The sequence below is a fragment of the Alligator mississippiensis genome, chromosome 4 (assembly GCF_030867095.1).
Source record: "Alligator mississippiensis isolate rAllMis1 chromosome 4, rAllMis1, whole genome shotgun sequence".
NCBI classification, from domain to species: domain Eukaryota; kingdom Metazoa; phylum Chordata; order Crocodylia; family Alligatoridae; genus Alligator; species Alligator mississippiensis.
Genome location: NC_081827.1, coordinates 1,792,526 through 1,815,484, shown reverse-complemented (window position 1 = coordinate 1,815,484; position 22,959 = coordinate 1,792,526). Strand labels below are relative to the sequence as shown.

General features: G+C 60.5%; 2 protein-coding genes across 10 annotated transcripts; one reads left to right on the top strand and one right to left on the bottom strand.

The window, feature by feature from the left end:
* Positions 1–233: 233 nt before the first annotated feature.
* Positions 234–6,689, bottom strand: LOC102567483 (major histocompatibility complex class I-related gene protein). The gene is made up of 7 exons (XM_059725517.1): positions 6,634–6,689; positions 5,744–5,981; positions 2,944–3,217; positions 2,200–2,490; positions 1,914–2,003; positions 1,193–1,257; positions 234–872 (listed from the first exon to the last, which is right to left on the bottom strand). The coding sequence occupies exons 1-6, from the start codon at positions 6,687–6,689 to the stop codon at positions 1,220–1,222; spliced, it is 987 nt and encodes a 328-aa protein (XP_059581500.1). The 3' UTR covers positions 234–872; positions 1,193–1,219.
* A 1,036-nt stretch (positions 6,690–7,725) lies between these two features.
* LOC102567251 (major histocompatibility complex class I-related gene protein) lies at positions 7,726–20,938 on the top strand. Of its 9 annotated transcripts, none has more exons than XM_059725589.1 (12): positions 7,726–7,815; positions 7,994–8,047; positions 10,889–10,999; positions 12,899–12,998; positions 13,156–13,239; positions 13,828–13,950; positions 14,562–14,825; positions 17,990–18,262; positions 18,710–19,000; positions 19,192–19,281; positions 19,949–19,998; positions 20,336–20,938. In XM_059725589.1, exons 4-11 carry the CDS (start codon positions 12,920–12,922, stop codon positions 19,996–19,998), a joined length of 1,254 nt encoding a protein of 417 aa, XP_059581572.1. In that variant the 5' UTR covers positions 7,726–7,815; positions 7,994–8,047; positions 10,889–10,999; positions 12,899–12,919; the 3' UTR covers positions 20,336–20,938. The 9 variants fall into 9 exon arrangements, with proteins under 9 accessions (XP_059581572.1, XP_059581578.1, XP_059581573.1 ...); XM_059725590.1 differs by having other exon boundaries at positions 7,730–7,815; positions 7,980–8,047; XM_059725595.1 differs by lacking the exon at positions 10,889–10,999.
* Positions 20,939–22,959: the final 2,021 nt, after the last annotated feature.

Here is a 22,959-nt window from a genome sequence, read left to right as displayed (position 1 = left end):
GGGCGCGCACACACACACACACATGCACTCACACCCCAGGCTTCCAGGACACGCACACACACTCACACTCTGGCCCCGCAGTGCCTCCATGGTAGAGGATGCTCTAGCATTTTGCTGGTGCTGCCGGACGCTCTCACCCTGCCCGAGCCGCCCGCCTCTGTGTGCTCATTGGGCACTTTCGTTGAGTTAAGCAGAGAAGTGCTGTCAAGTGAAAGTCTTACTTTCTCGGATTAATGTTTTTTATGAAGTGTCTGAACTTGCGCTGGAAGCTCGAGATCAATTTGTTTTGAATGTTTTAAAACTATTTAGATTTCAATTTTTGTAATTGAGATTTTATGCAGGACCACGATCGAGGGGCGGGACTGTGACATGGAGACCAAGGGGAGTCCGAAATGGCACCAGGTCCCATCGCGGGCGCAGGGTGCAGCCGGGGCCCGCACGCCTGGCTCCCCTGGGAGGGGAGGGGGCTGTGGGGTGTGAGCAGGGGCCAAGTTTTGTGGCCAGGGCTGTGCGGAGCCATGCTCCCGTGTCTTTCCTGCACAGAGAGCAGAGGCGATGGTGACAGTGAGGTTGTGGTTGCTGTCAGGAGTGACGCTGCCATCGGTGCCGTGCGGGCCAGGAACGCAAGGGTTTCGGGTGTTGCCGGTGCTGCCTCTGCCCCGGGATCCCACTGGGCCGGTCCCGTGGCAGGAGGGGGCTGCGCAGAGCTGAGCGGTGCTGGGGGGTCCTCATGCATCGTATCCTCCTTGCACTTGCTGAGCTGGACGTGGCCGGAGGAGAAGCCGCCCAGCAGCACGTGGAGCCCGGGCGCGATGAAGCGGTTGTAGCCGACCTGCTCCCACAGGCGGTAGATCTGCACTGGGTCCTGCATGCTGTGGGGGGAAAGGAGGGGTGGGGGTCAGTCCTGGTACACACATGGGCCCAGGTGTCTGGGAGACACAGCCACACGTGCACATGGCTCCCCCTTCCCCTCCTGCCTTAGCCAGGGACCCCCAGGACCGGGAGTGGGAGCAGGAGTGGGAGCAGGGCTGTGGAGGAGAAGCCTGCCCCCTCGCCAGCTGGGGATCCTCCCAGGGTCAGGGCCCAGATTGGGGCCCTGGAGGTGGAAAGACCCCACCCCACCAAGACCGCCTGGCCCAGCACCAGCCCCCACATCAGGACTGGATTGGGTCCCCTCTCCCCCAGCTCTTACTCAAAGTCCTCCTTGGTCACGGGTACTTCATTGTTGTTTTCGTCTTCCTTCTAGAAGAACAAGACCTAGGAGATGGGGGGGGGTGAATTTGGGAGGGGTAAGTGTTGGGGGGAGGAGGGAGAAGAACCCCATGCACCCAGGAGCACCAACCTGCAAAACCCTCCCACCCCTCATAAACCCAGGGGAATCCAGTTCAGCCCAGAGCCCATTTACACACAGCGAGAACCAGGCTGGACTCAGCTCTGCCCCCCAGGGCTGCAATGGGCCGGAGTGCAATAGCTGGAGGGGGGTGACCTGCCACAGGCACCGAAGGACAGGGGCTGTGCCCCCCCACTGGCACCCCCGCCATGACCAGCCCCACACCAGCGGTGTCACCCTCCGGCTGCAAGGAGGGAGCTGGGGGCATTTCCCTATTTCACCCCCTGGCTGTGACCAGACCCCAGGGTGGCGGGGGGGGGGAACCTCTGAGCCTCCCGCATCAGCCCTGGGTGCCCCCCTCGCCCCACCCCTACCCAGTCCAACATCCCCAGAGCAGCTCTGGGGCCCAGCAAGGAAGCCTCACGGCGCTGGTGCTGGGGTCTGGCCGCTGCAGCCCCGGGGGCACGTGGCGGGGGAGCCAGGAGCAGTCGGAGAACCTCCATCCCCGCAGGTCCCAGGCACGGCGGGGATGAGCCCTCCCTGCTCCCCCACCCCAAGCCCATGGGCTTCGCCCGGCACTTACTGAGGAAGAAAACAGCTGCGCCCATCACAACGATGACCAGAATGAGCACAACACCAACAACAATGCCCACAATCAGCATCCAGTGGTACTCTGGACGAGGGAAGGGGCCTGTGAGCGAGGCGAACCCCCAGACCTGCCCCCAACGCTGCACGGGCCCAGTGCCCCCTTGTCACCGGTGCCCCTGCATCCTCCAACCCCCAATCCCTTTCCCACTTAGCGGGGTCTGTCAGCCCCTCCCTCCCCCAGTGCCAGGTTTCTTCTCCCTCCCCGTGCGGGGGTCACTCACCCGTCCTGCCCTTGTCCCAGGACACACACAGGACTAAACCCAGACTTGCATGCTCTACGAGGCAGGCGTAGTCGTGGTTGTTGCTCGGGTCGATCTCCATAGTGGCCCAGGTCTGGTAGGTCCCGTCTCCACTAAGAAGGACCCCTGAATGGCTCGTCTCCTGGGTCTGCCCCTCCCCATTCTTCAGCCAGACGACGGAGATGTTTTTGGGGTAGAAGCCGTGGACCCAGCAGGACAAGGTGGTGCGTCCATCCTGGGATGGCCTGTCGCTCACCTGTGCCACGGGATGCTCTGGGAGGGAGGAGACACCCATTAGAGCGACCACCCCTGCGGGACCCTCAGCACCCCTGCCAGGAGCTGGGCTGGGCCCTGCACTGGCCACACAAACCGGCTCCAGCGCCCATTTCAGGCAGGGGCAGTCGGCACTGGGTTGGGAGCACAGGAGATGGGAGACAGGGCTGCGCTGGGCTCGGGGCTGCAGGAACTGGGTCCCATATGGCTGATCTCTGGTCCTCAGACATGCGTCCGAGGCATGGACACCTCGTGGGCTCTGCAAAGCTGGGAGGCCCGAGCAGGGCAGGGACAGGGGCACCTTGTCCCACAGCAGCGCTGGGGTCTTGTCCAGCATCAGGACAGACACAGCGCTCACAGCCCCAGACACATGGGGATGGACCGGGCGTTCCTGGGGGGGAGGGGGTGTGTGCCCCGGTCAACGCTGCCCCTGGCGGTGACACCGGGACTCACTGCTCTGCAGCAGGTACTGCTGCAGCCACGCGACGCAGGTCTCCTCCAGGTAGGCTTTTGTATCCTGAAGAAGGGCCCTATCCTCATTCCAGGTGTGCTGGGTGCGCTGGGCCTGTGTGGGGGCTGCTATCCAGGTGCGCGTTCCCGGGTCATAGCTGATGAAGTCTCCCCTGTCGTAGCCCAACTGCATGTGGCCTCCAGTGCTGTTGTCTTCATGGAGCTCACAGCTGTACGTGAGCTGGAGAGTGCGAGACCCTGAAACACAGATCCAGCCCTGGCCAGGTCACAGCACCATGGAGCAGGTGCCACAGAGGGCTGCCAGGCTGGGCAGGGGCAGAGCTGACCCCAATGGGGGTGGGGGGGGGGAGCACAGGGACAGCTCTGGGGCTCCAGTCATGGAGAACAAGGCTGAGGGGACACAACTGTGGCCCCCGCGCACCCTGGGAATGCAGGAGCCCCGGGCTGGGAGGACGGTGGGAACGGCCCCTGGAAGGGAAAGGACAAGGTGGAAGGAGGAAGGGGCAGGTGAGACTGCCCAGGACGAGGCCATGCCGGAAAGCAGCGCGGTGCTTCTCCATGCAGGAGCAGCATGGTGCTGGGCAGCCTTCCCACGGGGCAGCGAGACCCGGGAGCGGAGCCTGAGCAGTGGATGCTGCGCCTGCACAGAGCAGGGACCGGACTCTGCGGCCCCGGAGGTGACCCCAGGGCCGTGCCCCGTTCAGCCCAACCCCTGCCTGCACCCGGGGGTGACGGGGCTGGGCCCTGCACCCCACAGCTCCCCCCGCACGGACGTCTGAGTCCCCACGGTCACTGCTCACCACAGCGCTTGCATGCCCAGAGGACCGGGCCTTGCCCTGTGGGATTCCCAACTCCTTCCTGGGGCTCTGCCTCCCTCCCTGCCCCTCTGTCTCCTCTTGTCCCTTCTCCGCACCTGCCAACACCCCCTCCCGTCCCCTGGTCCCTCCGTGCCAGGCTCTCAACCCTCCACCCAAACCAGCTCCTCCAGGACCAGCAGCCCCTTCACCGCCCTCCTGCCCCACCCCACGGCCCCTCTGACCCTACACCCAGCTCCTCCCATGTCCCTGCCTGGGGGTCGGGGCCCTCCTGCTTCTCGCGGGGGCTCTTCTGCATCCCCCAGCCCAGGCATGAGGCTGCTCTGGACGTGACAGCTGCTCTGGCCCAGCCCTGCCCGGGGACTCTGCCAAGGCACAGACCCCACCCCTGGGGCAGGCTGGGCAGTGGCCTGTGCCCTCCTCCCTGCCAGGCACCAGCGTGTTGCAGCACCAGGATGAGCGGAGCCGGCCCTGCGGAGGCCCAGGGCAGGGAGCAGCAGCACGGTGGGAAGGGGGTCGGGCTGGGCAGAGGCGCAGGCGGGAGCCCCGGGAACGGGACCTGCTGCCCTTGCCCCTGGTGACGGCACCAGTCACACGAGCTCCTTGTGCCCTACCCAGGACATCCAGCTGTGCAGGCTGGTGACAGACCTGCAGCCAGCTGTCCGGGCACCGCAAGCCTGCACGGCCCCTGCCCTCTCACATGTCTGTCCTCCCTCCACAGCCCCGGCTCCCATCCTTCCCTGCCCAGCCCAGCAGTCCCTGCACGCAGGACCCGAACCCCTCGGTCTGGGTCAGAGGGGAGGTCTGGGCCGGGGTCACAGAGGGGCATGGAGTCGCCCTGCAGCTCGGGGGTCATAGCTTCATCGAACAGGAGGGCTGGGAGGGAGCTGAGGAGGTCACATCTAGTCCAACCCCTGCTCCCAGCAGGACCAGCCCCAACTACATCAGCCCAGCCAAGGCTTTGTCTACCTGGGTCTTCAACACCTCCAAGGTTGGAGGCGCCAGCACTTGACTCGATAACCCCTGCCATTGTTTTACTACCCTCATTGTGAGAAAATTCTTCCTAATCTCCAACGTCAACTTCTCTTGCTGCAGCCTGAGCCCATTGCTCCTTGTCCTGTCGTCTGCCCTCACTGAGACCAGTCCAGCTCCATCGTCTTTGCAACCCCCTGCAGGGAGGTGAAGGCTGCTATTCAATCCCCCTCGGTCTTCTCTTCTGCAGAATAAATATTCCTTTCTCCAGTGCAGGGCCCACAGCTGGACACAGGACTCCAGATGTGGCCTCCCCAGTGCTGAATAGAGGGGAAGAATCACATCTCTCGATCTGCGGGCAACGCTGCTGCCAATGCAGCCCCGGATACCATTAGCCTTCTTGGCACCAAGGGCACACTGCTGGATCCTGGTCAGCTTCTTGCCCCCTGTCACCTCAGGTCCTTAATGCAGAGCTGCTGCCCAGCCCATCACCCCCGGCCTGCCCCGGTGCAGGGGTTTGCTCCCTCCTAAGCGCAGGACTTTGCGCTTGTCCTTGTTGAACCTCATGAGATTTCTTTTGGCCCAACCCAATCCTCCAGTTTGTCAAGGTCACTGAATCCTAGCCCTGCCCTCTAGCATATCTACTACTTCTCCCAGCTATGTGTCATCAGCACGGATCTGGGTTTTCCATTTCCCACAGAAAACTGGAGAAAACCACGGATTTCCCTTTTTCGCAGAGAAATCTGTGGATTCTCCGCTTTTAGAAAAAGCTCTTGCGGGCTGGATCAAGCTGCAAGAGCTGATTGCAGAAAGATGGGGGAATGCCAAGCCCTGCCTGGAGGGGAAGGGGTGGGGAGGGCAGGGCCTGAGTCTCTGAGTCAGACCAGAGAGGAGACCATGCAACGGCCTCCCGGCTCCCCCCGAGCTGCTGATGGGCAGGTGCCTCCCACACACCTTTGTCAGCCCCCCTCTGTCCCCCACGGCCTCCTCCTCACACCTGGCTGCTCACACTCACCGCCCATCTGGTTGTAGCGATACCACAGGGTGGCCAGGTTTGTGTCAAATCCCTCCTGCCAGCGCCGCAAGGCCCTGGTTTCCTTGTCCCAGAAGTGTGGGCTGACGGCCCCCTGCACCCAGTCCCCGCGCGGCTCCTCTCTCTGTGTCTTGCTGTTGTAGTGCAGAAGTAGCTGGTCGTCCACGTAGGCCACAGCAGTGAAGTCGGGCACGTCCAGGCTGGGATCCGACACCCCCGTGTAGAAATGCCAGTAGGAGTGGGAGCGTGTAGGAGTGACGGGTCAGCACTAGCGGGGCAGACACCAGTGCCCCCAGTGCCCGATGCCACCTCCCGTGGGGGCCGCACAGGGAGGACACTAGCAGCTCCCCTGACAGCCAGAGCCCAGCGCAGGAATGGCCGCGCAGGGAGAGGGGAGGTGCTGGGCGCCCGTCCATGGGGTGCTGCGCCTGGGGTGGCCCCAGGCAATGGGCAGCGCTGTGCTGAGGCCTGCTCTGTGCAGGCTTGGACCAGGCGCTGCCAGTCAGCAATGGGGGAGCGAGACCGGGACAGCCGTGGGCATTGCTGCCAGCCTGTCCCCGACCCCCGCTCTATCTCTGGGGAGTCGCTTTTCCCTGCAGTGCCCCGGGCGCACGGGGACAGGGCGGATCCGTGAGAGAAGAGCGAGCAAAGCCCAGAGCAGCCTCTGGCTGCTTCTAGCTGCTCCCATCCCGAGCCCCATCCTGCTCTACCTCCGACCCCGTCACAGCGGTGCTCAGCCCCAGGCCTGAGGCCCCCCAGGAAACACCACCTCCTCCTTTCCGCTCCTTTTCACCCAGAAAAACACTAGAGCAGCTCCTGTGGGGCAGAGACCCCAGACCCCCCATTGCTTACGGGGACAGGAGGAAGGCACCAGGGTGTCGGTCAGCTGCAGTGTCCCATGTGTCCATAGTGTCTCATGCAGCCTCACTGCCAGAGGCAGCACCAGGATCAGCAGCAGCAGCACTGTGATGCAGCTGGGGTGGGGGGGAGCAGGTGTCAGGGGATCCCCGAGGCAGGGAGTGCAGCACAAGCGGCTCCCTCCCTGCTCCTGGACACCAGCTTCCTCACCCCAAATCCCGGAGCCGGAGGCTGGAAAGGACCCCAGGGGCACGTCCAGCTCAACCCCCCTGAGGCAGCAGGATTGGACCTGTGCTGGCCAAAGGCCCTCATCCCCTAACCCCTTCCCACAGCTGCCCTCACCCTCTCCCCTGCCCTGGAGACAGCACGGGGGCCGCGGCCGCCAGGTCCTGCTGGTGCCGGGGGTCGGAGATGCTGCAGAGAGCCCAGACCCAGGCCCTGCCCTGCTGCAGCGGGAGGGGAGCCCCCCAGGCCACCTGGGCTGAGCAGGGGCAAATCCCTGACCCTGAGCAGGGGGGCAAGACCCTCCAGCCAGGACCCTGCAGGGTTGGTGCAGGAGGAGCATTGGCACAGCCCAGCCCCAGCCCCAGCACGGGCTGCACCCAGCGCCTCAGGGGAGGGGAAATGCTCCTGACCCCGCTGCTGGAATTGTAGGGTTAATCTAGACACCTAAATGAAGGCATCTCTCAAGGCGCAGGCAGAAAGAGTTAAATGTGGCGGGATACAGGCGTGTGTGTGGAGTGAGGAACCAAACCTTTGTCAGTCACAAAGGCATGGAGATATTCAGTAGAAGTTAAAAGGAAAGTGTAACTCACAGCAGAGTCTGTTAATTTAGGAAGTGAGAGTGCGAATGCGTGGTGTGTGCGACTCCCCGATTCTGGGCTGTCTTGGGGGCAAACAAGAAAACCTGGGAACTGAGATAAACCTCTGAGCTGTGACTGCAGTGACAACAGTTGTAGATCCAGGCAGGGCAAGGCCCTGCACTTCCAGCAGCTGCAGCAGGAGGTGGATGCGTTTTAGTACTGAATTTGGCAGATGTCGTGTGTTGGTGATTTCCGTGGGGGCAGGGCGGGCTGGGAGGAAAGGGGAAGAGAGGGCGGAGGCAGCAGAGAGGCCCCAGGGCCGGACCTGACATGGCGTGCGGGGTGCCGGGCAGGGTCGCGGCTCACAAGACAGGTAGTCAGTGAAAATGTAGATTAAGGAGACAATGGGTGAGAGAGAGGCGGGTGCCGGGGGGAGAGAAAGAGAGCGAGAGAGAAGGGGGATGAAAGTGGAGAGATACTGGGCAGTCAGCTGTCAGGCAGGGTATAATGTGCCATAAATCCAAAGTCTATGTTTAGTCCATGATTTTTAGTGTCCAGGAGGCTGATGAAGTGGAGATCCTAGGCTCGTCTCTGGGAAGTGTTTGGTAAGTTCCCTTTGAGGATCAGAACCGAGGGATTGGAGAGAGAGTGGTTTTCTTGGGAGAAGTGTGCCCCACCGGTAATTGGGTATTCCCACCTTTGATAGATGTCCGCTGTGCGTTCATCCCGGTGCGCGGTTGTTGCTTGGTCTCTCCTACGTACTTTCCATCGGGGCATTTGGTGCACTGGATGAGGTATACTACATTTCTGGAGGTGCAGACCAGCCCCGCCGCTGACTTCTTTACTTTTCATCCCATCCAGGAAGAGCACACACCAACTGCTCAAACTTCCTTAGCCTGACGAAGGTTTTTGAACCCGAAAGCTTGCTTAATAACTATTCTCCAACTATTTGGGTTGGTCTAATAAAAGATATCAGATTCACCGAAGGAACCTTGTCTGTCTATGCCCTTAGACCAACACATCAACAACCTACACCCCTGTTTTTGGGTCATAGGAAGTTTGCTTCTGGTGATGAGGTTGGCGAGGTTCGGTGCTTGTTTGCAGGCAGGGACGGGTGGCTCTGAGAAGATCTCTTTAAGACTAGGGTCTCTTTCGTATGGGTTGCACTTGGAGGATTTTGCGTACAGGTTCAATGGAGGGGTGTTACGTCATAACCTGCGCTGTGAGATTCGTGGGGTTTTCTTCCGTACTGCAGCAGTTCTTCACGTGATATCCGGGTGGCTCTTTCCCTCGTGCGATCTCTCTCTCTGGACGAGTGTCGTTGCTGGGCGGACGCCTGTTTAAGGTTGGTGAGATGGCAATCCCGGGTGCTCTCCTCAGTGCAAATGCGGTGGGATCTGAGGGCTTGGCTGCATATCACAGCTTTCCTGGTGTGTTGAGGGTGATTGCTGGTTCTGTGCAGATATGTCTGTTGGTCCGTGGGTTTCTTGTATAAGTAGTCTGTATTTTATCATTCTGGTTACTGATCATGGCGTCTAAAAAGGAGATGCTGGTGCTGGAGCATTCTAGAGAAAGTCGGATGGAGAGATGGTGATTGCAGGTTTTCAGCCCAAATGATGAAGATGTCATCGATATATCTTAGGTACAGCAAGGGTTTGATGGAGCAGTTCTTGAGGCAGTCTTCTTCCAGGTGGCTCATAAATCGTTTGGCATATTGTGGGGCCACTTTAGTGCCCATAGCTGTGCCCACGGTCTGGAGGAAGTGTTGGTTATTAAAAGTGAAATTGTTGCGTGAGGATGAAGTGCACAAGGTCAGTAATGTCTTTGGGGCTGTACTCTGAGTTGTGATCTTGTTCCTGTAGACATGTGAGGCAGGGTTGGATGCCGTCCTGGTGCGGGATGTCGGTGTACAGGCTGGTACCGCCCATGGTGGCCAGGAGGGTGTTGCTGGGAAGGTGGTCTGTGTTTAGAAGTTTCCGTAGGAGGTCTGTAGTGTCTCGGGCAAAACTTGCTCTGCGGGTGACGAGCGGTTTTAGGATTGATTCAATGAAACCTTTTATTTCCTCGGGGCCCCATGGTTGGATATGCTAGGTCTGCCAGGGGTCCCTTGTCTGTGGAGTTTAGGGAGCATGTAAAAAGTCCCTGGGTCGGGTAGTGGGGGGATCAAGGTTTGCAGTTTTTCTCCGTGCTACCAACCCCCACCCCGCTATGGCCAAATATACGCACACACAAGCGTGCACACACATGGGCACACGCTACTCTCACTCACTCTCTGCACATGGACACACAGACACAAACACACTGTCCCTGCCATGAACACAGACACATGCACTCACAGGCGCATGCACGCACACACGCACATATGCACACACAGAGACATGCACACACACATGCAGACGGGTGTGCACTCTACTCACTCACCACTCACTACTTCCCCTCATTAGCCCCAGCGCCAGCCTGAAGTGTTAGTGAAGCCTCTGGAGGTAAAAGATAAAGTGATAACAGCTGCCACTGACAGAGAAGGCCAAAGTCCCCGGCTGTATCGGGAACTACCCTGCCCTGAGAGAGAAACCGGATCTGCACCGACACCGACACCGACACCGCCGCCGGGCGCGGAGCACGGGCGGGAGGGCCGGGCGCGGGTCTCCGCCACGTGCGAGCTCCCCCTCCCCCGCGCAATTGGCTAGCAATTACTGGAAAAATATTAAAAACAAATCAAGCCTGAACAGTCAGTCCCATTCAAGTCCAAATATGAGCTGAGACACTGTAACTAAGTATATAATAGCTATAGACGTTCAGACACTAACACAAATTTTCATTCAAGAAGGAAAAAACCTTAAAACTTTACCGACCAAGATGAAAACAATAATTTGACGTAACACTGCTCAAAACACCTGTATCCTACAGGCATGATTGTGAGCCCTTAAAAACTGCACTAGCCTCGGGGTTGACACGACACCTCGTCCGATGGGTGACAGAAAGGCTGTATTTGCTACAGGCAGACAAGGTTCTTGGGTGAATCTGATATCTTTTATTAGATCAACTTAAATAGTTGGAAAAAATATAGTAATCTTTTGGGTTTAAAACCCCTTCATGATGCTGAGGAGGTCTCGGCAGATGGTGTGCGCTCTTCCAGAAGTGTTCAAAGTCAAACAAGCCCAAACCGAAACCAAGTGCAGTAATTAGCTCTCAGGCGATGATTGCTCCCCAAACAGCGCCGAGAGAGACGGGTGTTTCCTCCGGCTCCGCGCAGTGCCCGGGGCGCGGCAGCACTTGGTGTCACAGAGATTTCTACCTCCCCAAGCGCGCCTGATGCCTGCTCTCACTGCCTGCTTGTGCCCTTCGTTCAGCATCTGTAAAGTGTTCTTGTAGTTGTGTAAATCATGAGAGTCCCGCAGGACTGGCAGGAAAATCCTGTGAATCCCCCTGCTCGTTACTGGTTACAGAAAGCTCCAGTTTGGGTGAAAGACCCTCTGCAGTGCCAAGAGGTTTGGACACACCAAGAGCAGACCAAGAACACGGACTAAGTGAGGACCGCTTCCAGAAACTGATTCAAGGCAAGGTTTTGGGGAGAGTCCTTGGAAAATCAAGCAAAGTGCTGCACAAGACAAAAGTCACTCAGGACGAGACATCCTCACATGTGGGAATGGCTCTTAACGTGAATTAATTGCAAGAGAAATATCTACCAGTAGCAAATTGCCCATCAAGAATGAGGGAGCTGGGCGGGCGGGGACGGAGCCCAGCGTCCAGACACACCCACCCCCGCCCTCCTTTCTCCAGGTCCAGCCTCACCCCCGCACCCCAGCCCCGCAGCTCCAGGTCCTGCCCCGCTCCTGCCCCCGCGCCCACAGGCGGATTCATGTGCGCTGGGGCCCTGGGCAAACACACATCGGAGACCCCTGCCCCCAGGGGAGCTGGGCTGTGGGGGGAGCGGGCCCTTCCCCCCAGTGCTGTGGGGAGGCTGGGGGTGGGGGGCACATGCCGCCTCTTCTCTGTGCTACCAACCGCCCTGCCCCGCTATGGCAAACATACACACACACAGGCAGGCGCACTCTCACTTTCAGCACGTGGACGCATGAACACACATGCAGACACACACATGTACACACAGACCCCTATGCACGCACACATGCAAATGGGTGTGCGCTCTACTCACTCTCTGCACATGGGCACACGGAGACAAACAAACTCTCCCTCCTGTCACGAACACAGACACATACATACATGCACACGCACACAGACACTCACACGCGCAGGCACAGATGGACAGGCACTGTAATCACTCACTCTATGTATGTGGACACACAGACACAAACACACTTTCCCTGCCATGAACACAGACATACGTATCCATGCATGCACACACACAGATGGGTGTGCACTCTACTGATACTCTCCACATTGAAATACACAGACAAATACACTCTACCTGCCATGAACGACAGACACACGCATGCACACACACATGCACACAAGCACACACAGATGTGTGACATAAAGATGCACAGACATGCACAGACAGATGCATGCACACAGAGGCACACACACACACACACACACACACACATAGATTAAATCAGCCCAGGTCCCTCAGCCTCTCCTCACCAGTCCTGTCCCCCAGTCCCCAGCCATTTTCATTGCCCTGCGCTGGACTCTCTCCAATGTGTCCACACCCTTTCTGTTGTGGGGGCCCACAGCTGGACACAGCACTCCAGATGTGGCCTCCCCAGTGCTGCATAGAGGGGAAGAATCACTGCCCTCCATCTGCTGGCCCCGCTCCTGCCCATGCAGCCCAGGATGCTGTTAGCTTTCTTGACAACAAGGTCACACTGCTGGCTCCTGTTCAGCTTCTTGCCCCCTGTCCCCCCAGGCCCTTTTCTGCAGAGCTGCTGCCCAGCCCGTCACCCCCAGCCTGCCCCGGTGCAGGGGATCGCTCCCTCCTCAGTGCAGGACTTTGCACTTGTCCTTGTTGAACAAGCCCCTCATAAAACAGGGGCTCGTCCAGACCCAGCTGTTCTGATCCAGCTGTTCAGCCCCAGCCTCACACGACCTCAGCAGCTCATCTGTGGGGAGGGGACCCCGGATGCCTGGGTTCTCTATAGGGTGCGGGGGGCAGGGAGCCTGGACCCCTGGGTGCTCTGGGAGGGGAGGGGCTGGGGGTGACAGCAGGGGGGATGAGAATATTTTCCCTCTGTTGAGGGGGCTGGGGGCAGGGCAGGGGGCACCAGTAACCTCCCCTGGAGCCCACCCCAGAGCTGGCCACATCTAGAGCCCATTACTCCCAGAGCCGGCGGGAGCCCAGCCCCGGGTGAGGGGCCCTGTGCTCTGGGAGGTGGTGACATGGAGGAGAGGAAAGGAAGGGAGTGGGGCCTGGTGCGCGGGTGAGGGGCTGGGTTCTCCCTGCTCTGGGGTGGGGGGACAGGGCTGCAGCACCCTGGATCTCCCCTGTGCTGCAGGACGGACCGGGGCAGGACAGGATGGCATTGCCCGAGCAGGAAGCGGCCATGGATATGCTGCCTCAGAGCACCCAGTCCCCAAGAGGCACCTCATCCTGTGGTGAGTTTGGGGCTTTGGGGAGAAGGGGGATGGACAGGGGGCCTGGATGCTCTGGGGGGTGAGAGCAGGGGGCTGGGAGCCCGGGCACGTGGGCTGTCTGGCCTGGGCTGTGTGGGGAGCGCTCGCATGGTGTCTTTCCTGTGTCTTTCTCCCACAGAGGATCCAGCCCGCAGTACCAGCAGGATCACACCACAGAAGATCCGTTCCCGGGCATGTTCAAAAGCATTTTGGATATGCATTGGTACGGGGTGACCAGGGTGTTGTGGTCCCGGGCTCTCCCTGCTGCTCTCCCAGGCCTCTGCTGGCTGCCCCCCTCCCCACCCTCGCATTGCTGCTGCAAAGGGTCAGGAGCGTTTCCCCTCCCCCAGAGGCGCTTGGTGCAGCCCAGGCTGGGGATGGACTGGGCTGTGCCAATGCTCCTGCTGGCACCAGCCCCACAGGATCCTGGCTAGAGGGTCTTGCCCCCTTGCCCCCAGGGATTTGTCCCTGCTCAGCCCAGGAGGCCTGGGGGGTTCCCCTCTCTCTGCAGCGGAGCACGGCCTGGCCCTGGGCTGTCTGCAGTGTCTCCAACCCCCAGTAGCAGCAGGACTTGGCGGCCGCAACCCCCCGGCTGTCCCCAGGGCAGGGGTGAGGGTGAGGGCAGCTGTGGGAAGGGGTTAGGGGATGAGGGCCTTTGGGCAGCATGGCTCCGATCCTGCTGCCTCAGGGGGGTTGGGTCCTGCCAGCTCTGGGATCTGGGGTGAGGAACCTGGTGTCCAGGAGCAGGGAGGGAGCTGCTTGTGCTGCACTCCCTGCCTCGGGATCCTCTGACACCTGCTTCCCCCCCCAGGCTGCATCGCCATGCTGCTGCTGCTGCTGCTGATCCTGGTTCTGTCTGTGGTGCTGTATAAGACACTATGGCCACACGTGACACTGCATCTAACCAACACCCTGGTGCCTTCCTCCCGTCCCCGTAAGCAATGGGGGGTCTGGGGTCTCTGCCCCACAGGAGCCGCTCTAGTGCTTTTCTGGGTGAAAAGGAGTGGAAAGGAGGAAGTGCTGTTTCCTGAGGGGCCTCGGGCCTGGGGCTGAGCACCACTGTGACGAGATCGGAGGCAGCGGGGGACAGGGCTGGGGGTGGGAGCAGCTGGAAGCAGCCAGAGGCTGCTCTGGGCTTTGCTCGCTCTTCTCTCACGGATCCGCCCTGTCCCCGTGCGCCCGGGGCACTGCGGGGAAAAGCGACTCCCCAGAGATAGAGCGGGGCTCGGGGACAGGCTGGCAGCAATGCCTGCGGCTGTTCCAGTCTCGCTCCCCCATTGCTGACTGGCAGCGCCTGGTCCAAGCCTGCACAGAGCAGGCCTCAGCACAGCGCTGCCCATTGCCTGGGGCTGCCCCGGGCGCAGCACCCCATGGACGGGCACCCAGCACCTCCCCTCTCCCCGCGCGGCCATTCCTGTGCTGGACTGCGGCTGCAGCAATTCAGGGAGCTGCTGGTGTCCTCCCTGTGCGGCCCCCACGGGAGGTGGCACTGGGCACTGGGGGCACTGGTGTCTACCCGCTAGTGCTGACCTGTCACTCCCGCAGGCTCCCACTCCTACCGGTATTTCTACACGGGGGTGTCGGATCCCAGCCCGGATGTGCCCGCCTTCACTGCCGTGGGCTATGTGGATGACCAGCAAATTCTGCACTACAACAGCAAGACGCAGAGACAGGAGCCACGCGGGGACTGGGTGCAGGGGGCCGTCGACCCAGGCTTCTGGGACAAGGAAACCAGGGCCTTGCATGGCTGGCAGGAGGGGTTTGACACAAACCTGGCCACCCTGCGGTATCGCTACAACCAGACGGGTGGTGAGTGTGAGCAGGCAGGTGTGAGCAGGAGGCTGTGTGGGACCCTGGCACTGAGGGTGACTGAAGGCTTGCGGGAGGCACCTGCCCATCTGCATCCTGGGGTGTCAGGTGTGTGGTCCCTGCAGCCAGCTCCTCCCTGCAGCTGCCTCAGGCAGGGGCAGGGGCAGGGGCAGAGGCAGGGGCAGGGGCAGGGGCAGGGGCAGGGGTTCAGGCTCCTGCTCAGTCTCTAGCAAGGGGATGAGGGGGCTGCAGGGTCAGGGGGCTGTGGAGGAAGCCCTCTCCCCATCCCGTGCATCCATCCCCTGGCCTGTGCCCAGGAGACCGAGGCTCTCGTGCTTCCCTGCCCAGCTGGTCGGGGCCTCAGCTCCTGTTTCACAGACCCTCTCCTGCAGCCACCCCGGCTGTCTGTCTCCTGCAGCAGGATCCCAGCCCTTGTCCCCAGGCTGGAGCCCCCAGGATGATGCATGGGGGGGAAACCTGTGTGCCCAATAGTGGTGGGAACAGCTGTTCTTGGTTCTGCCGTGGGTCAATGCACAGCTCCCCAGCTCATGCCCCCTCCTGTCGCACGGAGCTCCCTGAGCCCTGTCCCAGCATTGGTGTCAATGACAGGGCGGGTGTGCTTGAGGTCGGCCCTTGTGGCCTCCAAACCTGCTCGGCCTTTCCAAGAAGGGTCAGCCAGGGGCGGTTGCTGCCCGGGTGCTGCTGCAAGCCCTGACACAGCAGAGGGGAAAGCCGTGTGAGCCCACTCCAGGCTCTGTGCCAGCCGGGCCCCAGACCTCTGTGCACACCAGCCTGTCCCCATTGCTTCACAAGTGGGCACTGGGGTCTAAGGAGTGCCGTGACTGAAGCCCTGTGTCTGATGACACATAGCTGGGGGAAGTACTAGATACGATGGAGGGTAGGGCTAGGATTCAGTGACCTTCAGAAAGTGGAGGATTGGGCCAAAAGGAATCTCATGAGGTTCAACAAGGATAAGCGCATGGGGTGGGGAGCCGGGAGGGTGTCGCATGGTCTCGTGTCTGGTCTGACTCAGAGGCTCAGGCCCCCCTCCCTTCCCCCACAGGCAGGGCTGGGTATTTCCTGACCTTTCTGCAATCAGGTCTTGCATGCCTGTGCCAGCCTGCAAGAGCTCTTTGTAAAAGCGGAGAATCCACAGATTTCTCTGCTAAAAAGGGAAATCCTTATTTTCTCTGATAAAAATGGAATCTGTGGTTTTCTCTGTTTTTCCATGGGAAGTAGTAGATATGCTAGAGGGCAGGGCTAGGATTCAGTGACCTTGACAAACTGGAGGATTGGGTTGGGCCAAAAGAAATCTCATGAGGTTCAACAAGGACAAGTGGAAAGTCCTGCACTGAGGAGGGAGCGATCCCCTGCACCGGGGCAGGCTGGGGGTGACGGGCTGGGCAGCAGCTCTGCAGAAAAGGACCTGGGGGGACAGGGGACAAGAAGCTGAGCAGGAGCCAGCAGTGTGCCCTTGGTGCCAAGAAGGCTAATGGCATCCTGGGCTGCATTGGTAGGAGCGCTGCCAACGGATGGAGGTCAGGGTAGTAAAACAATGGAAGGGGTTATCGAGTCAAGTGCTGGAGCCTCCATCCTTGGAGGTTTTGAAGACCCAACGGGACCAAGCCTAGGCTGGGCTGATGTAGCTGGAGCTGGTCCTGCTTGGAGCAGAGGTCAGACTAGATGTGTCCTCCTGAGCTCCCTCCCAGCCCTCCTGTTCGATGAAGCTATGACCCCCGAGCTGCGGGGTGGCTCCATGCCCCTCTGTGACCCCAGCCCAGAACTCCCCTCTGACCCAGGCCGAGGGGGCCGGGTCCTGCGTGCAGGGACTGCTGGGCTGGGCAGGGAAGGATGGGAGCCGGGGCTGCGGAGGGAGGACAGACATGTGAGAGGGCAGGGGCCGTGCAGGCCTGCAGTGCCCAGGACAGCTGGCTTTAGGGTCTGTCACCAGCCTGCACAGCTGGATGTCCTGGGTAGGGCACAAGGAGCTCGTGTGACTGGTGCCGTCACCAAGGGCAAGGGCAGCAGGTCCTGTTCCCGGGGCTCCCGCCTGTGCCTCTGCCCAGCCCGACCCCCTTCCCACGGTGCTGCTGCTCCCTGCCCTGGGCCTCCGCAGGGCCGGCTCCGCTCGTCCTGGTGCTGCAACACGCTGGTGCCTGGCAGGGAGGAGGGCACAGGCCACTGCCCAGCCTGCCCCAGGGGTAGGGTCTGTGCCTTGGCAGAGTCCCCGGGCAGGGCTGGGCCAGAGCAGCCGTCACGTCCAGAGCAGCCTCGTGCCTGTGCTGGGGGATGCAGAAGAGCCCCCGCGAGAAGCAGGAGGGCCCCGACCCCCAGGCAGGGACACCGGAGGAGCTGGGTGTAGGGTCAGAGGGGCCGTGGGGTGGGGCAGGAGGGCAGTGAAGGGGCTGCTGGTCCTGGAGGAGCTGGTTTGGGTGGAGGGTTGAGAGCAGGGCACGGAGGGGTCAGGGGACGGGAAGGGATGTTGGCAGGTGCGGAGAAGGGACAAGACAAGACAGAGGGGCAGGGAGGCAGGCAGAGCCCCAGGCAGGAGTTGGGAATCCCACGGGGCAAGGACTGGATCCTGGGTGTGTGAGCGCCGTGGTGAGCAGTGACCGGTGGGACTCAGATGTCTGTGTAGGGGGAGCTGTGGGGTGCAGGGCCCAGCCCCGTCACCCCCGGGTGCAGGCAGGTGTTGGGCTGTGCGGGGCACGGCCCTGGGGTCACCTCAGGGGCCGCAGAGTCCGGTCCCTGCTCCGGGCAGCCGCAGCATCCACTGCTCAGGCTCTGCTCCCAGGTCTCGCTGCCCCATGGGGAGGCTGCCCAGCACCATGCTGCTCCTGCATGGAGAAGCACCGCGCTGCTTTCCAGCCTGGCCTCGTCCTGGGCAGTCTCACCTGCCCCTTTCTTCCCTGACCTTGCCCTTCCCCTTCCAGGGGCCGTTCCCACTCTCCTCCCAGCTCTGGGCTCCTGCATTTCCAGGGTGCGCGGGGGCAGCAGTTGTGTCCCCTCAGCCTTATTCTCCATGAACAGAGCCCCCAAACTGTCCCAGTGCTGCCTCCTCCTCCCCCCCATGAGGTTGGCTCTGCCCCTGCCCAGCCTGGCTGCCCTCGGCGGCCCCTGCTCCCTGGGGCTGTGACCTGACCAGGGCTGGATCTGTGTTTCAGGGTCTCACACTCTCCAGTTCACGTATGGCTGTGAGCTCCACGAAGACAGCAGCACAGGAGGCCACATGCAGTGGTGCTACAACGGAGGAGACTTCATCAGCTATGACCCGGGAACGCGCACCTGGGTAGCAGGAACAACACAGGCCCAGCGCACCCAGCACAGCTGGAATGAGGATCAGGCCGTTCTTCAGCGTACAAGAGCCTACCTAGAGGGGACCTGCATCGCGAGACTGCAGCAGTACCTGCAGCGCGGGGAGGCAGCGCTGCGGAGCAGTGAGTCCTGGTGTCACCGCCCGGGGCAGCTCTGACCGGGGCACCCCTGCACCCCCCAGGAACACCCACTCCATCCCCCTGTGTCTTGGGTGGTGAGCGCTGTGTCTGTCCTGCTGCTGGATGAGATCCCAGCGCTGCTGTGGGACACAGTGCCCTGTCCCTGCCTTGCTCAGGCCTCACAGCTGTGCAGAGCCCATGGGGTGTCCGTGCCCCGGCACGTGTCTGAGAAGCAGAAATCAGCCATATGGGATCATTCCTGCAGCCCTGAGCCCAGCGCAGCCGTGTCTCTCATCCCCCATGCTGCCGCCCCGACACCGTCTGCTCATGCCGGAAGTGGGCGCTGGAGCTGGTTTGTGTGGCCCAGTGCAGGGCCCAGTCCAGCTCCTGGCAGGGGTGCTGAGGGTCCCGCAGGGGCAGTCACTCTAATGGGTGTCTCCTCCCTCCCAGAGCGTCCTGTGGCACAGGCGAGCAAAAGGCCATCTCAGGATGGACGCACCACCCTGTCCTGCCATGTCCACAGCTTCTACCCCAAGGACATCTCCGTCGTGTGGCTGGATAACGGGGAGGCACAGACCCAGGAGACAAGCCGCTCAGAGGTCCTTCCCAGTGGAGATGGGACCTACCAGACCTGGGCCACCATCAAGATTGACCAGAGCAGCAAGCATGACTACACCTGCAGTGTGGAGCACGTGAGCCTGGGGGCAGCCCTGAAAGTGTCCTGGGACAAGGGCAGGACGGGTGAGTGACCCCCGCACGGCTGGGGAGAAGAAACCAGGCACTCGGGGAGGGAGGGGCTGACAGACCCCACTAAGCGGGGAAGGGATTGGGGGTTGGAGGATGCAGGGGCACCAAAGGGGAGGGGGCACTGGGCCCGTGCAGCGTTGGGGGCAGGGGATGCCCCTCGCTCACAGGCCCCTTCCCTCTTCCAGAGTACCACTGGAAGCTGATTGTGGGCATTATTATCGGTGTTGTGCTCATTCTGGTCATTGCTGTGATGGGTGCAGCTTGTTACTTCTTCAGTAAGTGCCGGGTGAAGCCCGTGGGTCCAGGCCATGCCCAGGCCTTGGGGTCGGGGAGCAGGGAGGGCTCATCCCCGCCGTGCCTGGGACCTGTGGGGATGGGGATTCTCCGGCTGCTCCTGGCTCCCCCCCCACGTGCCCCCAGGGCTGCAGCAGCCAGATCCCAGCACCAGCGCTGCAAGGCTGCCTTGGTGGGCCCCAGGGCTGCTCTGGGGCTGTTGGACTGGGGGGGGGTACCCGGGGCTGATGCAGGAGGCTCGGAGGTTCCCCCCCCCCCAACCCTGGGGTCTGGTCACAGCCAGGGGGTGAAATAGGGAAATGCCCCCAGCTCCCTCCTTGCAGCCGGAGGGTGACACCGCTGGTGCGGGGCTGGTCATGGCGGGGGGCGGGGGGGCACAGCCCCTGTCCTTCGGTGCCTGTGCCAGGTCACCCCCCTCCAGCTATTGCACTCCAGCCCATTGCAGCCCTGGGGGGCAGAGCTGAGTCCAGCCTGGTTCTCGCTGTGTGTAATCGGGCTCTGGGCTGAACTGGATTCCCCTGGGTTTAACGGGGGTGGAAGGGTTTTGGTGGTTGATGCTTCCTCCACAGGGGAGCTGGGGGTCTTCCCTCCCCGCAACACTCACCTTCCCAAATTCATCCCCCTATCTCCTATGTCTTGTTCTTCCAGAACGAAGACGGAAACAACAACGAAGTACCCGTGACCAAGGAGGACTTTGAGTAAGAGCTGGGGGAGAGGGGACCCGATCCAGGCCTGGTGTGGGGACTGGTGCTGGGCTGGGTGGTCTTGGTGGGGTGGGGTCTTTTCACCTCCAGGGCCCCAATCTGGGCCCTGACCCTGGGAGGATCCCCAGCTGATGAGGGGGCAGGCTTCTCCTCAGCCCTGCTCCTGCTTTCGCTCTGGCTCCCGCTCCAGGTCCCAGTCCTGGGGGTCCCTGGGTAAGGCAGGAGGGGAAGGGGGAGCCATGTGCACGTGTGGCCGTGTCTCCCGGACACCTGGGTCCCGTGTGTGTACCAGGACTGACCCCCACCCCTCCTTTCCCCCCACGGCATGCAGGACCCAGTGCGGATCTACCGCCCATGGGAGCAGGTCAGCTACAACCGCTTCATCACGCCCGGGCTCCACGTGCTGCTGGGCAGCTTCTCCTCCGCCCACGTCCAGCTCAGCAAGCGCAAGGAGGATACGATGCATGAGGACCCCCCAGCACCGCTCAGCTCTGCGCAGCCCCCTTCTGCCACGGGACCGGCTCAGTGGGATCCCGGGGCAGAGGCAGCACCGGCAACACCCGAAACCCTTGCGTTCCTGGCCAGCACGGCACCGATGGCAGCGTCACTTCTGACGGCAACTGCAACCTTGTTGTCACCATCGCCTGTGCTCTCTGTGCAGGAAAGACACGGGAGCACGGCTGCCCCACAGCCCTGGCCAGAAAACTCGGCCCCTGCTCGCACCCCACAGCCCCCTCCCCTCCCAGGGGAGCCAGGCATGCGGGCCCCGGCTGCACCCTGCGCCCGCGATGGGACCTGGTGCCATTTCAGACTCTCCTTGGTCTCCATGTCACAGTCCCGTCCCTCGATCGTGGTCCTGCATAAAATTTCAATTACAAAAACTGAAATATAAATAGTTTTAGAATGTTAAAAATAAATTGATCCTGAGCTTCCAGCGCAAGTTCAGACACTTCATAAAAAACATTAATCCGAGAAAGTAAGACTTTCACTTGACAGCACTTCTCTGCTTAACTCAGTGAAAGCGCCCAATGAGCACACAGAGGTGGGCGGCTTGGGCAGGGTGAGAGCAACCGGCAGCACCAGTCAAATGCCAGAGCATCCTCCACCATTGAGGCACTGCGGGGCCAGAGCATGAGTGTGTGTGCGTGTCCTGGAAGCCTGGGGTGTGAGTGCATATGTGTGTGTTTAGGTGTTTGTGTCCTGGAAGTGTGTGCGTGTGTGTGTGTGTGTGTGCGTGTGCTGCAGAGCTCCTAGAACACAACAACAGTGTGTGTGTGTGAGTGTGTGTGTGTGTGCCCTGGAAGCCTGAGTTGTATGTGCATCCCAGACACCTGGGTCATGTGCGTGTGTGTATATATGCACATGCGTACGTGCTCCAGACACCTGAGTTACGTGTGTGTGTTTCCCAGATGCCTGTGTTTTGCGTGTGTGTTGGTACACACAAACACAGACACACAGAGACAACCCAGGCATCTGGGGCACACATACAGACACACAGAGATACCCAAACACGACACAGGTGTCAAGGATGGACACAGACACTCGCACATACACATGGCGGATGCTGTCCCTGCGCGGGGTCTGCGGGGGGTGACTGGGCCCTTGTCAGACGAAGGTGCAGAAAACACCCGGGTGCGGGAGTGGAGACCCCGAGACGGTTCCCAGGGAGCTGCACTGGAGACACGGGCACTCCCCATACGGGACAGGGAGCCCAGACACTGGGGTCTCTGGGCTGGGAGGGGAGGGGAAGGGGGAGAGGGCTGGGGCCTGGACCCTGGGCTCCATGGGCACTGGGGGACTGGGGTGGGAGCAGGGGGTCCTACAGCCAACAGGGCGGACCTGAGAGCCCCCAGCTCCCCTAGCCTGGGCCTGCTGGCACCACGGGGTCTCCAGTGCCGGAGGCCAGTCCCTTTTTTGCAGGCTCCAGGATTTGCCCCCCTTGGGCGGTGGCTTCGAGGAGCTCTTGGCTGAAATCACCTGGGTGCCTCCTGGCTCCAGGTGCGGCTGGAGGGGTCCCAGGCTCATGGACACCTGGGGTCAGGGGGCTGCGGGCTGGGAGCGAGGGGCACCAGCAGCGCTGGGAGGTGGCAGCAAAGGGAGGTTAGAGGCAGAGCTCAATCCCATTGTCACTCAGGAGACACAACGGTCCTAGGATCTGACACGGGACTGTCTCTAGTGGGTTATGGAATAGAGAAGATCCCACACAACTTACTGATTCATTTGATGCACTGGCTGAGGACATTTTTAGCTACTTGTATGATTTCACAATGATTGCACACTTCATTCATACAACACAATTTTATTTTAAAATTCTTTGCTACGCATATAACACTGCTTAGCTTTAAGAAATACCACAAACATTAAGAACACAATAACTACATATATCAGAAATAATTCTCTACATGCACTTCCTTCTGAAACAATTACATTTACAACTAAAAGTTAAATTTGAATCAATACTATTATTTTTCATAATATACTTACAATCCTAGAATTCCGAGAAGCCAAACACCTAGATATGCTTTCATTCCTCAGTAGTACAATTTAATGGGTTGGCCTCAGTAGTATGGTTCAATGGGCTGGCCTCAATACTGATAGAACTAAGTCCCCTTCCTTCAGTCCCTTTCGGGCACTCCGTGGCCTCCGTGGCCTCCGTCTCTTAGTTCAGTGTGAACTAAGAGATTCGTGTTCACGGAGAGGGTGGTTCAGGTGATCAGTCTGATCCAGCCTACACTTGCGATTCTTCCTTTGTTGTTCTGCAAGTGAGGTTACCTCCAAATTGGGACTGTAGGTTACAGTTTTTATTGAGTGAGTTGCCGTCTTGGGCCCCTCCTACCCAAACCTGTCACTACTCCCAAATTTGGGCTCAGAACTTACTTAACAGATTTCTGCTGGGTTCAGTTTCTTTTCTTGACCATTTTAATTACTTTGGGGAATTTCCTCTCTTTCCAATCT

Bases quoted from the DNA above. Each gene is read 5' to 3' on its own strand.
- LOC102567483 (XM_059725517.1), bottom strand. From the start codon at position 6,689: ATGGACACATGGGACACTGCAGCTGACCGACACCCTGGTGCCTTCCTC. The intron at 5,982-6,633 runs GTAAGCAATGGG...GTCGGATCCCAG, and splicing joins GGTGCCTTCCTCCTGTCCCC to CCTGGACGTGCCCGACTTCA. The intron at 1,258-1,913 runs GTAAGTGCCGGG...CCCATCTCCTAG, and splicing joins CGCAGCTGTTTTCTTCCTCA to GTCTTGTTCTTCTAGAAGGA.
- LOC102567251 (XM_059725587.1), top strand. From the start codon at position 7,773: ATGGCGTGCGGGGTGCCGGGCAGGGTCGCGGCTCACAAGACAG. The intron at 7,816-10,888 runs GTAGTCAGTGAA...TACTGGTTACAG, and splicing joins GGTCGCGGCTCACAAGACAG to AAAGCTCCAGTTTGGGTGAA. The intron at 12,999-13,155 runs GTGAGTTTGGGG...TTTCTCCCACAG, and splicing joins AAGAGGCACCTCATCCTGTG to AGGATCCAGCCCGCAGTACC.